The sequence below is a fragment of the Ochlerotatus camptorhynchus genome, unplaced genomic scaffold (assembly GCF_037179485.1).
Source record: "Ochlerotatus camptorhynchus isolate MF236.1 unplaced genomic scaffold, CSIRO-AGI_Acam_v1.1 ptg000188l, whole genome shotgun sequence".
In the NCBI taxonomy this organism is placed as follows: domain Eukaryota; kingdom Metazoa; phylum Arthropoda; class Insecta; order Diptera; family Culicidae; genus Ochlerotatus; species Ochlerotatus camptorhynchus.
The window spans coordinates 2,091,952-2,111,163 of NW_027040678.1; the positions used below are offsets into that span (position 1 = coordinate 2,091,952).

The window sequence follows — 19,212 nt, forward strand, 5'->3', positions numbered from 1 at the left end:
GTGAATGGGAACTGTTATGGTTGTAACAACTAGAGAAACCTTCAAGAACCTTGAATTAGGGTATTATTAAAAAAAAAATCACTCACCCCAAGACACAAATAACACTGCACGATCAGCTAGTTATGGGAAACAGTCGACACTGAACAGGCCATAGAATCATTAAGCAAAAAACGGTGTTCACAAACACACTGCACACTAAACATTACTGTTAGTCCGTGTTGTGTGGGAAATCAAGGGTTTACTCAGCTCATTCTATGTCATGTATAAGTTAGTTACTGGTCTTAGAACCACGGTTTATAGCAACTCATTTCATCTTTCATAAATATAAAAACAAGAAAGAAGGATTAGTAAATTTAATTCCACTACCTTATTTGATTATCCTTGACAGATACGCGTATTTCGTCTACAATGTGAAGTGTCTTGTACTAATAATCGAGTCGAGTCGTCGAAATACGCGTATCTGTCAAGGATAACCAAATAAAGTAGTGAAATAGACATTACTAATCCTTCTCTCTTTCTGTATACAGGTATTCCACTATGATGCCCACATTCATCAGGATTCTTTCATAAATAGTTGATAAGGCAAATTTATTGTTTTAAAGCAACTCCAGGTCAACTCTTCCAGAATGATGAACAAAACTTGCACGTTTGCAGATTGACGAAACTTTTCTCATGTCTTTGGTACCTGAGTTTTGCATAGGTTAGCATCCTGGAGGGGCCTGTACCTATTTCTCTTTAAGAAAAAATGGTAGGGTTGTTTACAAGACACGACCGCATGGTTGACGTAGACTACGTTAAGCTGTAAAGTGAAATTCTCGTGCACTTTTCAAGATATCGATTTAAAATACAGTAGAAGAAATCTACCCAACAAACATTGAATATTGAATAAGAGCTTATTCAGGCAAAACCAAGCTTCTTCAGCTAAAAAATAGTTTAATCAGCTGTTGATCAACTCAAATTGTTTGTTGGGTATGATTTCGGTTCAATGTACATATTTTAGATTTCCTACTTAGTAAAACTTGGTTAAATTCAGGACCTCATAAAAATCCAAATACATATTCTATTACATTTGGTTCCTAAATTACAATCAGATGTGAAGGTAGGGCTTTCATCAGGTGATTAATTTAAACGTTCAACAATTCCCTATCTCTTCAAGATTATAGGGCACAAAACTAGGACGGTTGTGACATCACTCATGAAATTGAAACTCCTTGTGTACTGCATTGCAGCAAACGTGAAGTTCCAATTTCTTTGTTATAAGTTTTGTGAGAGCTGATATTTGTGCTCTTGAAATTGTTATGTGGTAATGAAATTGATCAGAAATAAGGTTTCCATAGCGATTCAACTTCAATGCACACATAAAACGGGGTACACAATTTTGCACCAATGCTGTGCAACATTTCGTAGTTGATCGGGAATATCTCGATTAGCCATAAATCCCTCCAATAAGTTCTCGGTACATTTTTTTTTAAAGATTTTGCTCGCGTTTTGTAGACGCACATGCATCATTCGGCATAAGAACACGGGGCGTTTCTATATTGGGAATAAAATTGACTTCCATATCTATCACAGATTACAAATTCAACAGTGAGTAAGCATAAGAGCGTAACCGTGATGATCGATTCCCTTTTTTGTTAATAGCTCACTTGGATTAATATATCTCGGTGCGCTTGTTGTTGATTTTGATAGGCAATATAACCTGTTACAAGTCACAGCACTACATTGAACAAAATTCAGATAATATTCAAGCTGAACATTACATTAGGTCCTAAGTATAACATTGATTCTTGGAGGCGAACCAGCCCAAGGCTGAAAGCCTCCTTAATAAAGCTAAATAATAATAATATAACATTGATCGATTCTCGTCGTCGACTTTCTATTTCGTTAATAACGTGAGTACATAACTGTTTCTTGTTGTGTTTGTCGTACTAGATGCTAGATAAAAGCTAGCACACAAATCGCTGAAAATACGTGGGAATATCTTTGCATGGCCGAGGGGATACAAGGAGAAAGTCGACGAAGAGAATCTGTCAATGTTACTTAGGACCTAATGCAATGTTCAGCTTGAATTGTTTCCCTTAGCTGTAGCAATGTAGAAAGAAAATCGATGAGGAGAATCGATCATTGCAAGTAGACCCTTTCAACACTCACTGTCAAATTTCAGTACCTAGCACGGAAAAAAAAGTTGACGGTACCTCTCTTTATGCTAAGAGATAAGCATTGTAAGTCCCTCCTACTTGAAGAATTATGCAATCGACCACTTGCTATGCCTCGCCCCCCCTCAGCGAAAATCTGGGATTTTATAAACCGTTCTATAGCATAATTTTCCAAGTAGGATGGCCTTTCATAGCTAATCTAAAAGCATAAATACAGGTAGGCCGTCTAATAATTTCAGTGCTTGGTACAGAAATCTGTAATCTGTGCAGGGAAATCTCCACCACAGAAACACCCCGTTTTCTTATAACAGCGTTCACAAAACGCACGAAATTTCAAGCTAAATTTTCTGATCGCGAGATATTCACGATCAATACCGAAATTTTGCATAAATGTCCAACCCGTTTTTTGCGTGCTTTTTTTATAGCATTCTGAAGAAGCCCTACCTGAATATTAAAATAAGAATATTGTTGTGACTTTTCACTGTTACCTAATGCTTAGGGAGCTTTCATAAATAACGTTGTAGTTGAGGGGGGGGAGAGGGGTTTCAGAAGTTGCAGGGCTGTTACAACAGGCGCGGATTTTGCGAATTTCGCGGATTTCGCGATTTTCGCGGATTTGTCGCGGATTTGAACTTTCAGTCGCGAAAATCGCGGAAACATTAAATGATGTCGCGAAAATCGCGAAGGGACTGTGTGCTGTCACAAAAATTGTGGAATTCAATGTAACCTTTCCGTCCCGGATTATTTTGCTGTCATCAATTTTGTTGTTCATTTGGCTCTCAATTTTTTACCGGTTCAATCCAAACACTCTGCAAATAATCGAGAAATAATCTCAATTCCATAAGTCACACCGGATTTACATGGAAATTCCATGAGGTCTGTCCAATGTGAGACATTTTCCTTTTTTTCCCAATATGAACTTAGCATTTTTCGTTGTCACATCATAAACGAATCGTATATATGTGAGTAATTGTCATGTATACCGGATGTTCTAGGTTCTCCAAATCGTCCTGGAGTTCAGTTGATTTGTTCTACTATATCAACCAAGACTCCAAACAGATTCAAAGTGTCTATGTGGATTGTACCCGACCTATTGCTACGTATACAAGATGTTATAGGTTCTGAAATCATTCTGGGGATCATATTATTTTTCTACTAGATCACCCAAGACTAATTAAATATCTGTAGTATCGAAATATGCCCAAACAAAATTGCAGTGTCTATGCGAATCATGCCAACGTGTATGCCAAATGTTCTAGGATTTCCAAATCGGTATTTCGATACTACAGATATTATCCTAGTCTTTGTTGATCTAGTAAAACAAATCATCTGAACTGCAGGACGATTTGGAGAACCTAGATCATCTGGTATACGTGGAAATAATTAAACATTATCCATATAGACATTATGAATCTGTTTGGACATATTTCGATACTGCAGACTTTATCCCAGTCATGATTGATCTAGTAGAATAAATCATCTGAACTACAGAACGATTTGGAAAACTTGAAACATATGGTATACATGGCAATAGTTCATGCATGATCCACATAGACTCTGTGCATCTATCTGGAAATATTTCGATACTAAAGACATTGTCCCAATCTCGGTTGATATAGTAGATCAAATTATCTGAACTCCAGGATGATTTGAAGACCCTTGAACATCTGGATTACTCGGAAATAGATCATGCATGATCCACATAGGCACTTTGAATCTTGTTGGACATTTTCCGATACTACAGACATTATTGCAGTCTTGTTTGATCTGGTAGAGCAAATCAACTGATGTCCTGGACGATTTGGAAAACCTATAATTTTCTGAATATACATACTAATAAGTCGTGCATGATCCACAAAGTCACATATATACGATTCGGTTATGATTTGACAACGAAAAGTGCTAGGTTCATATTAGAAAAAAATAAATAATGAAAATGTCGCACCATTGGACAGAACCCAAGGAATATCCGTGTAAATACACAACCGCGACGTGACCAACAAGTGTGACTTATGAAACTCTGGTAATTTCTCGATTATGTGCAGGGTGTTTGGTTTGAATCGGTAAAACATTGCGAAAACTAGAGCCATATTAACTACAACTAGGACAGCAAAATACGTCAAGAAATTTGCATTTCAATTTTTTTTTAACATAATGTTTCATCAAAACTAGGCCGGTATTGTTCAATAGAATCTCATAATGTAAGGGTGTTTTATTATGTTCACTAATTACTCAGAATTTATAAAATACATAAATTACTGAAGATGATACAATGTAATTAAAAAATAAAAATAAAGGTTACAAACGATACTCCTTTAGCTCAGTCGGTAAAGGCGCAGCTACAAAGCAAGTCCATGCTGGAGGCGACTGAGTTCGATTCACGTCCGGTCTTATAATTTTTCGGCTTGGACAATTTCTCTATTTTCTTGGGCATAGGATGGTACGGGCATAGAAAGCTCTCAATTAAAATGTGAAAGTACTTCAAAGAACACTAAGTCTAGAGCACGCAAAAATCTAATATGCTATAAGCTTGAAATGCAATGTAGTAGTATATACAAATGCTATTTTTAGGCAATGAAAATTATTTTTTTGGCGCGGATTAGTATTTGAGGTCGCGGATTTCTTTTCAAAAATCGCGGATTTCGCGGATCAAATTTAGAAAATCTTGTAACAGCCCTGAAGTTGTGACCGGCCATGTATTAGGTATATCAAAACACGCTATGAGGGGGAAGGGGATTAATTGGTCATTTATGGATTGGCTGAGTAAACAACGCATCGTCGATTTGGCGGAACTTATAGCTCACCCACGCATTCTAACACTACCAACAGATAAGGTAAATTTTTCCCTACCTGGTATAGTGGTGTTAGTATGTGTGGGTGAGCTATCAGTTACGCCAAACCGACGATAAAATGCGTTGTTTACAATAGAGAACTACTTCGGCCTAATCGCCCATTTTGGGCCTATGGAGCAGAAAACGTAAAAAAAAAAATAAATCCATGATTTCAGAGTTAACAAGTCAATTATGCGTTTGGTACGATACTTTAGTTAATAAGCTACCTGACGAAGTCAATGAGAACGCGTGGTGTGCAAGTTTGCACCAATTATTCCCAAAAACAAAAGAAGCGCTCCGACCGAATCATGTTTTATCTTCATCCGATAGGCCGAAGTGAATTCATTGACGTTTCAATGGCAGCCACCGAATAGCGAATACTCATCTCAACCCATTTTACCCCTCAAAGCGCACAATTTACCTTACCACACCAATCAGGCTAAGGCCTTGTTGTCCTCTGCTGTCCGAAGAAGTCGTCTTCACTCTACTCGATCCATGGCCATACTTCGCCAGCCTTGTAGTCTACGAAAGGTCCGCAGGTCGCCTTTTACTTGGTCGATCCACCTTGCCCGCTGTACGCCTCTTCTTCTTGTTCCTGTTGGGTCGCTTTCTAGAATCATTTTCACTGGGTTGTCGTGTGGCATTCTTACGACGTGCCCAGCCCACCGTAGTCGCCTATTTTTTGCAATGTAAACGATGGATGGTTCTCCCAGCAGCTGGTGCAATTCGTGGTTCATTCACCGATTTCTACACCGTCAATCTGAACGCGGGGTGGGTGGCTAACATTGTCTTCCCTAGAACCTCTTGATGGCAAGTCCAATCCGCCTATCTTCATCCGATAGGCCGAAGTGAATTCATTGACGTTTCAATGGCGTTTCAATGCGTTAGGCCGAGTTTGGCGTCAAGAAGCAGTGTTAGACTTTTGACAATATCTCAACGATTGTTTTCTCTTTATCAAATCTTACGGTACGTACGGAAAGGTAAATAAATTTGAAAGCCATCAGTAATAATAACATTCCGTTTGGTGCTAAACTTCGCTAGATTAAGAAAGACTAAGTGTGCTTAATAGGCCGGAAATGGGATAGTTAACCCTATGTCCTTTCGAAAAAGTAATCGATATTTGTAGGACGCGGGATCGTTATCACTCTGGCAAGGAGGTTGATCCACTTAGGAGCCAGCAGCCACAGTGATCTCGACGGGAACGATGCACAAGGTTCGAGCTCAGAAGCCGTCCGCAGCGAAAATCAGTTAAGGCCCACGCACATTAGATCCGGATCGGACGCGTTGCGGCAAAATGACAGCTAAATCTATTGTCTAACTGTCAAATTTACGTCCACGCAACGCAAACGGATCTAATGTGGGTGGGCCTTTAAGGCACAAAAGCAGCGCTTTTTTTTAAACTTTTCAGATTCAAGCAGCACGATGTGCAACCAAATGGTACTCGATTATGACGACTGGGTTTGGGGAGAACGTTTATTTCATGAGAACACTGATAAAATTATAACTTTTTATTTGTACATTTTTCAACAGTTTTTTTTTTGTGGGAAATTGAACAAGTAGGATTTATTGTAGCAAATTTTGAGAGTTATTTCCTATCGATTGATGTATTGGGATTTTAAATCCATCTATAAATGAGAAAGTTATAAGCGTTCAAAACTTTACACCTTTTTGTGACGGCCGCAATTTTAGATTTTCGATTTACCCCCAGTACTTTCCCGTGAGACGTAGTCTACGTAAAAAATAAGTAAAACATACGGATTACAATAATTCTACGGTTGAGGATCGTTTGATACGACAAAATGCCTTTAAGCCAAACAACATTGAGCTGAATAAAGTCTTTCTTACTCAGAAATTGAATGACTAATCTAAATTTACCAAGTCCATGTTCTGACAAACGACTCAACCTTGTGAATGAACATTTGGCAGATAGCTTAGTCACGGGTTCGATTTTCGGGTCGGGCGAGGAACTCTTTCGACTTGGAATATTTCTCGACTTCCCTGGACATAGAGTATCATTGTGCTTGCCACATAATATACTAATTTATCCATTGCACCGTGGGTCAGGAATTAAATCTAGCAGGAAAAAAATAATAACGCTCTGGGATTGCATCCAATTAAGTTGACGTCTTCAGTGAAGTTTCTTGGATTAATTCGGACTACAATTTGTGGGATAAAAAATAGTTCAAGTTTTGGCCGCAAAGATGGTGCAGCGATACAAACTCTTTTATTTCAAAGTTGTAGAATGTAGAATTTTATGAAAAATTGCATGTACATCTTCAAACAACTGAGATATTCTAAGTTTTATAAAATTTGCCTAAAATTCACGTTTTTAGTATTCTAGTTTGAACAATCGTTCAAAAGAACCATTTAATCATTTTTTCTCGATCGGTACTGATCAATCCAATCTTTTGCAGATCAATGCCTCTATTTTTAAAGTGTTAAATTTGAAAAAAATACATCATTTTTTCTGAATTGAATTTTCTGAACTCTGGTTGGGCATAGAAAACTCTCTATTAATATTTGTGGAAGTGCATCTAGAACGCTAAGTTCAGAGCCGGCAAGAAGCTCGCTACAGAAGAATAATACGAAGAAGAAGAAGAATACGAAGAATAAGAAATCCATTATGCTAAACGGCAGTTATGCCAAATGGCATCCTGCAAAATGGGGTAGAGCTAAAATTTGAATGGTATAGTGGGAATATTGTCCAAGTGCGAAATCGGGATTGAGATCTAAAAAATGTTTTGATAATGAGTTTTGTAATCTTGGGGATTAGTCTGGATTTCAATATTTGAAGTTCTTAAAGTGAAAGTGACCTACTGAGTAAATAAACATTTCGAAAATGGTTTTCTCTGAGACACCACTTCAGATTAGAAAAAAGCTCTCGTAATGTTGTGCAAAATAACAAAAGGAAAACATCTACGAGAGCTTTTTGCAATCTAAAGTGATGTCTCTGAGAAAACCATTTTTAAAATTTGTATTTACTCAATAGTTCACTTTCACCTTAAGTATGCATAAATTTGAGTTAGATCAAAGATATCCAATTAACAAGATATCCCACTAATCAATTCCCCGAATAAGGCAATGGATATACCACCCTTATGTAATCGCAGTGCCATCTGATGAGTCTCTGAGAAAACCATTTTTGTAATTTGTATTTACTCACTAGGTCACTTTCACCTTATGTATGGATAAATTTGAGTTAGATGGTTTGAGCAGTAGTGATGGACCTGGGGTGATGCCGAGACGGACCCCAAAATCAAACCATTTTTTACTCTCCCGCTATGAAGAAATGAATAAAAGTATTGCAGTCTATCATTTGTGAAAATTCACCTCCACCTAAGCGATGTAATGACCATGTATGCCGCATTATTTTTCCAAAGCATCAAAATCATCTACATTTTTTTCATCAAAAAATAGTGTAGTATGCTTCTCCTTTCTTTTTCATAAATTTACGATCCATGGCAGGGTCACGATTGGGTTTTACGTAAAATGTAGTTTTACATCGTTTGCTGCCAACTGATGGCAATGAATTGATTATTCCAGCGCAGTCAACATTTCAAAAAAATCACTCTGCCTCACCCATGTTTAGATTTCCTACTCAGTTTTTTCCCCTGAAGCCGAGGGGGGGCGACACATCTAAATCTCAATTCTAGATGCTCGAACAATCTCCCACTAGCGAATCAATCTTCTAAAACTCTTATTTCATTTCTCGCATCTACTTACATCGCGTATCATCTTTTTGCAGGAAAGCTTCAGAATCGTCATAAATCCTCTTTCTATCTACTCAGCATACGCGCAGCTAGCCACAGCAAACCACAATCTTTCCTGCATCGTAGATAGAGTCGTCCCCCTCGCCTGAAGCGGCATCAACTAAGAAAGTGTAAACTCATATTTTCCTCTTGATTCTTGCTGGCAGCCACCGAACAGCGAATACTCATCTCAACCTATGTTACCCCTCAAAGCGCACAATTTACCTTACCACACCAATCAGGCTAAGGCCTTGTTGTCCTCTGCTGTCCGAAGAAGTCGTCTCCACTCTTCTTGATCCATGGCCACACTTCGCCAGCCTCGTAGTCTGCGAAGGATCCGCAAGTCGCCTTCTACTTGGTCGATCTACCTTGCCCGCTGCACGCCTCTTCTTCTTGTTCCTGTTGGATCGCTTTCTAGAACCATTTTCACTGGGTCGTCGTGCGGCATTATTACGACGTGCCCAACCCACCGTAGTCGCCCATTTTTTTGCAATGTAAACGATGGATGGTTCTCCCAGCAGCTGGTGCAATTCGTTGTTCATTCGCCTCCTCTACGTTCCGTCATCCATCTGCACTCCACCGTAGATGGTACGCAACACCTTTCGTTCGAAAATACCAAAGGCGCGGTGGTCCTCCACGAGCATAGTCCAGGTCTCGTGGCCGTAGAGGACAACCGGTCTAATCAGCGTCTTGTACATGGTCAACTTCATGCGGCGGCGAAGTAGGCACGATTCCCTGCCATAATACGTCTTTGAATTTCTCTGCTGGTATCATTTTCGGCTTTACCAGTGAGCCCAAATAAACGAACTCATCGACCACCTCGATTTCTACACCGTCAATCTGAACGCGGGGTGGGAGGCTAACATTGTCTTCCCTAGAACCTCTTGATGGCAAGTCCAATCCGCCTAGCTTCAGCCTTCAGTCCGATGTACGTTTCCGCCATCGTCTCAACGTTTCTGAAGATCGTTCCACTCGTGTCTATCCCAGCTCTTCTGATCACACCTAACGCGATATTGAATAGCAGACACGAAAGTCCATCACCCTGCCGTAACCCCCTTCGAGATTCAAAGGGACTCGATAATGTCCCCGCACATCACTCGATCCAGCGTCGCCTTGACTAATCGCGTCAGTTTATCCAGAAATCCGTACTCGTGCATAATCTGCCATAGCTGATCCCGCCAGTGCTTCACCACCGTATTTTAATAGCTCACCTGGTAGTTGATCTATACCAGTTGCTTTGTTGTTCTTCAGCCGACCGATCTCGATTTCTGCTGCATCACCGTTTCGGTGCTCGTCATAGTACTGCTTCCACCTCTCATTCACCTAACACTCGTTCTTGAGAAGGTTACCGTACATGTTCTTGCACCTTTGCGCGAACTATTCAGCTTCTCGTAAATTTTCGTGTGTCGTTTACGCGGTACACATTTTCCATAGCCTCGTAATCTCGGTCTTCCTGCTGACGCTTCTTCCTTAAAAAAAAAAACTAGTTTTGTCTGTTCCGCACTTGTCTGTATCGTACCACATTCAATATCGTGCGGTGCTGCAGCATTCTTGGCCGTGCTGCATTCTTCTCCTCTACTAACAGTTTGCATTCACCGTCAAACCAGTATTTCTTCGGTCCGGGATCGCAGTACCTAGTGCCGCCGAAGCAGTACTATGTTCCATGGGTAGTGCAACTTCCAGCTGCTGCGCGTAGTCCTGGGCAACTTCTGCGTCCCGTAATTACTCAATGTTGGGTCGTGGCGTTCGACTTCGACGGGTGTTATGCACCGTCGAGAGTTTTGAGCGCATGCATACTGCAACTAGGTAGTGGTCCCAATCTATGTTCTCACTGCGGTACGTGTTGACGTTGATAATGACGGAGAAGAATTGCCCGCCGATTAGAACTTGATCGATTTGGTTTTCTGTGTGTTGGTCAATCTCCAGGTGGCTTTGTGGATATCATTGTGGGGGAAAATAGTACTTCGGACTACAATACCCGAGTGGCTGCAAAGTTTACGCATCATTGGCCGTTGTTGTTCGATACGGCATACAAGCTATTTGGCCCGATTGCCGGTATGTACATTGCCTCCCGTCCTACCTGAGCGTTCATATCGCTGATGAAGATTTTGACGTCCCGTTGCGAACAGCCGTCCAGCTCCAGCTGCGCATAAAACGCTTTTTTCTCGAATTCTGGTCTCCCTTCGTGTGGGAAGTTCACGTTGGTGATGCTGTAGTTTAAGAAACGGCCCTTAATCCTCAACTTGCACATCGTCGCATTGATCACGCGTTGGCGCATCTTACCCAGCACAACAAAGCCGATTCCCAACTCGTTGGTGGTGCCACAACTATGGTAGAAAGTAGCCGCTCGATGCCCGCTTTTCCATACCTTTTGTCCCGTCCAGCAAAGTTCCTGCAGTGCTACGACTTCGAAGTTGCGTGGTTGAAGTTCGGCATAGATTAACCTATCGCAGCCCGGGAAGCCGAGCGATTTGCAGTTCCATCTTCCGAGTTTCCAATCGTACACACTACTAATAAGTCATGTAAATTTCGGTTCCCTGAGACCGACACATGTAAGCGGGCCTTTTGACATAAGAATCAGTTGAAAGGAACGTGAAAATCAATTCAATCAAACGTTCTCTTCGTCGACTAGCTGATGTTTCGGTTTGAGAACACTTAATTTTACATGAAATGTTTGTTTACGTTCTATGATTTACGTCCAATATGGATTACGTCTCGTGTAAAGTAGTTATTTCTAAGTGTGTAGTTCTTATTTCGTCGCGTAGGTCTGTGCCGATTATTCCGATCCGTATTTCTTGCTTCGGTATTTGCAACTTCATATTTTTTCCAGGGCAGCTTGTTGGGTCTACCCCAACCCCTTGTCTCGCCGGGGGACCATCATGCACAGCTCTGTTTAGAGTCCCACGCTGGCACTAGGACGGTGATCAGCCGCTACTAACATGGAGAACAGACGCCGTTTTAAGCCGCACCTCCATGGTGAACAGGTTTGGTGAAGCATTTCCTCTATCATCGTACTATCAACAATCAATACGAAACTATCGATTTGAAATTGGCACACGACTTGACTAGCCTATTGGTCCCAAGCAAATCGATTAACGTACCCCATTCTAGTTGAAATTCTGGTACTACACTATGTTTGTTTTGATTCTCTATGAAAGTTTGTCAGATAAAATGAGGGGTTCGTGGATTTTCCCATTTTTCGAGGGGTGCATCGATTAGCTTGGGACCAAAGATAGTGCCAGAGCTGAGCCAAAAAAGTTGAGCACGTTTCTTCGGGACCTACTAGTCTTAGAGTTACCTCTATGGTACTTTGGTTACCGCGCCAGTGATCGCGTCGCACCTCTTCACTTTGCTATTGCCGGACTGGCAACATTGCCCATGTTTCAGCTGTGTCCATGTTTCAGCTGGTACTCCTTGTTATCATATGACTCGGTGGGGCGTGAGGTAGGAACTTGTGAGGACCAGAACTAAGTATTTCGCTCCTTCCAGGTTGTCAACTCACCATTTTGTAGCGCAACGTTTGGAGAACCTAAAACTTTTAATGTGAATTTTGCGGATCAACATAATGAATCTATTGAATGTTTCGTTGCTTAAGGCATTGTAACATTGTAGAAGTTGATCTAGTAGATCATTTTATCTGAACTCCAGACCGATTTGAGGAACCTAGACCATCTAACAAGCATCAAATTAGATTCTATATGATGTGCCAATACTTTATGAACCTGTGTTTCAGACATGCTTCGTTGTTAAATACATGATACCAGTCGTGGTTGATCTAGTGAACTCTCGGTCGATTTGAAGAACCTAGATCGATGGTGCACATATCCTGTATGCATCTGATTGAACAGATATCATTGCTGTGGACATCGTGCAAGCCCTGGTTGATCAAGTAGTTTAAATAATCTGAACTCAAAAAACAATTTGTAGGCCGCATTAAAGACCCTATAATATATTAATCAAAATGGCAACGCATTTCTAGTTGCTAAGGGTATCGTCCCTATTCAGGATCAAGTGCATGTTCTCAAACATATCTGGGAGTTTGGCTATAAACTTATTCTTTTATATTTTACTGTATAATTGACATCCGAAAGTACAACTTTGCCGAATATATTAACTATCACCTGTGATTTTATACAGCCAATCATATAGAGAATGGGCATATGACCCATCCATCCCGAAATGGTTAATCAGATTTTAATAATTCCTCCTAATGGGGGCTATTCCGTCTAAAGGTTTTCCGCGAAATGGGACATTCCACGAAATGGAATTAAATGAGAACAATAGGCCACAATACTTTCATTTTGAATGAATTCAAATGCGCAAGCCTGCTCATGAATTCAATGAATGTAATTTGAAACTGCATGCTTTCTTCATCTTTAAAGTAGTTCCACTGTATACATTTACCTGTCTGGAATTGAGTAACATTATAACCGAGTATTCCGAATGTGTATGTCATCATAAACTTAGATACACAGGTAATTGGTCTCACTCACGCAGGGTATAGACGACATCAATGTGTTATGTATTCATTTAAAATATGTTTCCCTATGTTTTCCTTTAGATGTTTCTATACTATTTGTTATGTACTACATCCTTACGGCGGAAGGTGTTTGGGTCCCAGGTTTTTCGTGTTTCCGTTCTTTATTACTAATTTTAAACCGGCACTACCGTTTCTGTTTCTGTTAATAGCATTTTCGCTGCGCTTTCATGCGGTCTTGTCTTGCTGATTCGGCATTGTTACAAAGCTCTTGTTTTTTCGCTTCCACACACACACAGCCTGGCGATGAGAATACCAACATCCTCTACCATCCACCGGAGTACGAAGGTCCCATTTTATTCTCGTTCCGGGAAAAGGCCTTCTTCGGCAAAAAGAAAGCCGCCATCCGCGTGGATACCGGCGAATGGAGCGAGAAGTTCTCACTAGATGTGGCCGGTTCGAGCGGTGTGATTGGCTGCCAGGCTAATCACATGACTTACCAGGTAATTATCCAACGAGGGGGGTGTTCCCACTTGGGTGAAGTTGTTAATTTGGATTGCATTTTTCTCTCTCTTTCTCTTGAAGATTGGAGTTCATAACACCTTGACCAATAATTCACTGACGAAGCAAATCGTATTCATGCCGTACTTTGTGCTGATCAACCAGGCTGACTTTGACGTGGAAGTGCAGGAACATCTACGTCCGGGGGATCCATGGACGCGGGTCAAGGTGAACGATTGCGTTCCCTTGTGGCCTAAAACGGAGGAAAACCAGATGCTGCGGGTGAAAGCAGCCGATCATAGGGAAATAACGGCTCCCTTCAAGTACACCGAAGTTCAGTGTACGTTACTGCAGCTGAAGAACCGCAACGGAGGCATCAACGTAGACGTACACGTAACGGAAGGTGCTATCTATATTACGTTTACTGGGTATCACGCAGGTGACGCTCCGGCCCTGTTGATCAACCACACGAACGAGGAGTTTGCGTTCAAGGAGAAGGGTGATGTGAATGGGAAGATTTTGATGCCGAACCAGAAGGTGTTGCACACCTGGATCAATCCGGCCGGTGATCGGAAGATCGTTTGGGACAGCGGATCCAAGTTGATTACGATTGAGAACGATCTACGACGGGACGATATTAGTGAGTTTAAATCACCCACGGATAAGGATATCTACTGGGTGTCGTTCCTGAATGGGACGCAACGAGTGCTGCTGATCACTGACAATGCTAACATCGCTTACGGAGTGCACAGTGCTAGCCGGTTGGATCAGGTTACACAGGAGATCAAGTTGGAAATCCATGGCGTTGGTTTATCGCTCGTCAACAATGTGAAGCAGTGTGATCTGATGTACATTGGTATTGCCAGCTCCGGAGTCATTTGGGAAGAATGCAAGCGCTCCGGTCGCTTCAAGCAAATGAAGATTCAGGAGACCTACTACGTCGAGAACGCTTACCAGCAATACCTTCGGGATGTTGAAGTAGGTGCATCTTCCCACAAGAAGTACTACCTCGAAGGAGAAAAGCGTACCGAAGTCGACTTTTTCAACAGACTCATCAAAAAGTCCACCGAGCGAGCCATTAGGCGAACCTTTTATCCGGGTTTGTGGTTCGAGATCAAATCATCATCCCATCAGATGCAGTTCCACGCCAAGATCAATCGCATCCAAATTGACAATCAGCTGGCGGATTGCATTTTCCCGGTGGTGTTAGCGCCGATTCCCCCACCGAAGAGTGTGGCCGCCATGACCGAGTTTAAGCCGTTCATCGAAATGAGCATGGTGCAGCGAATCATTCCGCATTCGAATGTGAAGCAGTTCAAGTATCTGCGGGTGCTGATGCAGGAGTTCCACATCAAGGTGGATCTGCTGTTTGTAAATGAGATCTTCGAGATGATCAGCACGGAAATAACGGAAGCCGAGGCGGTAAGTGTTGACATTGCAGGGCGCACTGAAACAGAGCTTGACTTTTGTTTTTCGTTTTCAGAAACGTTTGTTCTTGGAAGATCTGAAAGTCCAAACGCAACCACTGCACGCACACGTGGCCATTCAATCGCAGGTGGAGGTGAAGAACTTCTACGACAATCTACATCTGGGTCCACTGAAGATTCACGTCAGCTTCTCCATGGCCGGGTCGGAATCGAAGGCTCTGCCGGGAATTCTGTCGACCATTCTTCAGGGAGTGGGAGTAACGCTAACCGATATCAACGATGTGGTTTTCCGGTTGGCGTTCTTCGAGCGGGAGTTCCAGTTTCTAACGCAGAGGCAGCTGGTGTCGGAGTGCGTGACGCACTACAGTGGCCAGGCCGTGAAGCAACTGTATGTGCTGGTACTGGGACTGGATGTGATCGGCAATCCGTATGGGTTGGTGGTTGGGTTCACCAAGGGCGTGGAAGATCTGTTCTACGAACCATTCCAGGGGGCGATTCAAGGTCCAGGGGAATTTGCTGAGGGTTTGGTGCTAGGTGTTCGATCGCTGTTCGGGCATACGGTTGGGGGTGCCGCGGGAGCCGTGTCCAAGTGAGTATACTTTTAGACTCTACATAGGCTGGTTTATTAACATCCAGGCCCGAATTTGTTCTATAGGATCACCGGTGCCATGGGTAAGGGTTTGGCAGCTTTAACGTTCGATGACGACTACCAGAAGAAGCGACGGGATGCATTGAACAAAAAACCCGCTTCGCTACAGGAGGGAATCGCTCGAAGCGGCAAGGGGCTTGTGATGGGTGTGTTTGATGGTGTGACCGGTGTCTTCACTAAACCAATTAGTGGTGCCAAGGAGGAAGGTGTGGAAGGATTCTTTAAGGGACTGGGCAAGGGAGCTGTCGGGTTGGTAGCGCGACCGATTGCCGGTGTGACGGACTTTGCCAGTGGAAGCTTCGATGCGGTTAAAAGAGCCACCGAACTGTCGGATGAAGCCATTCGGCTGAGACCGCCTCGGTTTCTGCACAAGGATGGAATTGTTAGGTCTTACAATAAGAAGGAAGCGGAGGGGAATAAGCTGTTGAAGTAAGTTTAAGTGAATATGCCATTAGACTCTTTCCCGCCCATGGTTACTCTGATGCATCGCGCCTTTTTGAACATTTTATGCTATGGCTTTATGAAAGTTCAACCGATTTTTGTGAAACTATTGTCACATGATATGTAATACTGCTACTACACTGCCCATAAAAGCATAAAAGTCCCATATGGATTTTTGTCAGAATTGAGTATCCATTAGAATCAATTGTAAACTTTACATTGTGCACTAAAAGTGATATGCTTTGTTCAGAAAATATCGTGAAAAATACCAAAACTAGGTTGTTACATCCTTAAGAGCATATGGAAAATTAAATTTTCAAATGCGTTTTTCTCGGCTTGCTTTTTTCCCAGATGGGATGGAACAGATATGCTTTTATGGGCAGTATAGTGGAAAAAAAAACAAATCACGCCCTGGGTGGGAAAAGGTTAAGATGTGATTCGCTGAAAAACTGGTGTAAAAAAACCCTCAGCGTCACTGTAATAGTAAAACTCATGTTTGTAATAATTTTTACAGGGATATTGACAAGGGTAAATTCACTGCGACGGATACATTTGCATACTACGAGACTGTTATTGAAAATAGGGACGTTGTAGTGTTGACCGATTGCCGCATCATCTATGCTACCAAGAGCGACTTGTTCGGAGGCTGGCAGGTAATTTTACTCGCTGTTGTACTCGATCCTACTTAACCAAATATGCTCACAAAATAACACTCACTTTGCAGTGCGAATGGTCCCACCGGTGGACGGAAATTCTCAGCGTTTCTATGCTGAACGACGGCATCGAAATAATCCTACGAAACAAGGATGGGAAATCGGCCCTGAAGAAAATGTTCAGCTCATCGGCGAATCAGAAGAAGGTCTTGCTGATGTCGGTCACCTACCGTCGCGTTCGATTGGCCGACGAGATGGAACGCCTCCGGCAGAGAGCTGAATGATAAGATGGCTTTACGCGATCGTAAAACAGCTTTGCATCCAAACAGTCAACAGTCTAGTCACTGCAGTACACCGTCATATACCTACCTATAATATTTGCCAGTTCAAAGCCGGTACCCTAAAAGGTACCGAATTTCCCATCGCAGCGCTTCAAGTATCAACATTATCTATGGGATGTAATGATATCACCCGAATTCGCCTTTGCGGCGGCCACTAATCCACTACAACCCATCATTATATAATTACAAATATTGTTAAATTTTCAATCGGTGGCGTAGCGATCATATATTTCAGCGATTTCAGCGCATATTTAGCGGACAGCTACCGAGACAAAAAAAAAAGCAAAACAGAAGTGATATTTATTCCAATTATCTCAGACGAATATTATATACGACCACGACAGACTATATACATTATTCATCCGTGTAGCTATTCATATTTGGCGGCTTTTATTCGGGCCGCAGTAAGTTTTTCTCGTCATCATCGATCGTTGCGAATTCTACACTGTTGGAAAATCATCGCACTTTTTTTTCGGTGTTAGTTTTGCGATTAGCATTGTACAACTCATTGGATTTGGATGCTACCTTCTTATATTGAAATTAATATACCCATACGGTGAGACCAAGTAGCGAGTAGAATATCATTCTTTTTTTGGTATCATTTACTCTGTACCGCCAGATACCGGTGGAGCATCTAATAGGCGGATCGTTTGTAAGGGAGTACAAATAATCAACTTTAGGAAAACGATGTACTTTTTTTAACGGCGAGATAAATTATCACTAGCAGTAAAACCACTTTGCTTACCGATGGGAACGAATAACTTTAAGTTTTTTTTTCTTTTCTGCCTATACGCAAGTCGAATAAATGAATTAAATTTATTCTGTGCTATTTGCAATTGTGAGAAAGTCCGGAATTGGTTATTTTAATTTATATAGTGAAAATTGTGTTAGCACCACTCTACTGCAGAAGCAATTTGTAGGTTCTTCTTTATCGACTTGGTTCTTCGAATGAGCATGCGCGGCACACAGAAATAAGCGAAGATATAAAAAGACGTAGCACGTTCTGTTATGCCGCGACGATGTATGAGTACTGTCGTGCGACATTGCTGTGATATATTTCAAAGCGTGAGTGACAATCCGAAGCTTTCCTGCAACACATTTCAGACCGTTTTGCTGTAGCCGCATGTTTATGTTTGTATTAATCCAAAGTGATTGGTTGTGTTACTTTTGTTGCAGTAAGTTTACCGAGTAATAGGGAATTTTACGTACTCTCGGGAATCTAGCATAGGCCGCAGAATTCCTCTGCTTTACGCGCACATATGTTTGTTTCCATTTAGATCTTAGATTTACATTTCTTTGGTATATTGTATAGAACGTTTTATCAACGCTCCTAATTTCTCAGGTGAGTTAAGTTATGAATTTGTAATTTATTGCTGCCAAAACGAAAACCTGTCAGTTATAAAACTAAACATCACGTCAAGGAAAAAGTATGGAATAGACTAGACAGTTTCTGTAGTGCAGTTTGTCTCCCGCAAACTTGTTAATTTTTGACTGTTAAAAAATTTGTCTGGCAATTAATTTGATCGTAAGTGCAACCCACAGTATCGTGTGCTATTACATGCCCAAGAAGGCTTCCAGCCCGCATAAGCGCGAACCATAAATTGACCTTACCTAAAATGGTTAAAATTGTTTATAATCCCTGCTAAACTTCAACTGAAATGGTTATGGAACTTTACATGAACGTTTAATGATAAAGTTTTAACCTTAAGTATTATAGTTTTTTGGAAGTGGACCTTACAAATAATGGGTTGTTAAGAACCATTACCATTCAAAATTCTTGTTTTCTCCATACATTTTCGGAAAGAAAACTATACTAAAACCTTTTAACTTATGGTTTGAGAATATTAATGGTAATGGTTATGGTAACCAGTAAGGTCCATGAATGGTTTTGTAACATCGATCAACTTTATGTGGAATATATCGCGAATTGGTTGCCTGTAAATTACTGATTATCAATTCACGATATATTTCACGTAAAGTTGAGCGA

At 41.4% G+C, this 19,212-nt stretch overlaps 1 protein-coding gene across 10 annotated transcripts in view; it reads left to right on the forward strand.

Moving 5' to 3' along the window:
• Vps13 (vacuolar protein sorting 13C) overlaps positions 1–17,665 on the forward strand; it is a 50,092-nt gene extending 32,427 nt beyond the window's left edge. For all 10 annotated transcript variants that reach the window (XM_065223238.1, XM_065223236.1, XM_065223242.1 and 7 more), the window contains 6 exons: positions 13,513–13,716; positions 13,799–15,136; positions 15,198–15,730; positions 15,797–16,219; positions 16,746–16,884; positions 16,956–17,665. In XM_065223238.1, coding sequence (XP_065079310.1) covers positions 13,513–13,716; positions 13,799–15,136; positions 15,198–15,730; positions 15,797–16,219; positions 16,746–16,884; positions 16,956–17,168 — 2,850 coding nt within the window. In that variant the 3' untranslated portion in view covers positions 17,169–17,665. The remainder of the gene's footprint in view (positions 1–13,512; positions 13,717–13,798; positions 15,137–15,197; positions 15,731–15,796; positions 16,220–16,745; positions 16,885–16,955) is intronic.
• Positions 17,666–19,212: the final 1,547 nt, after the last annotated feature.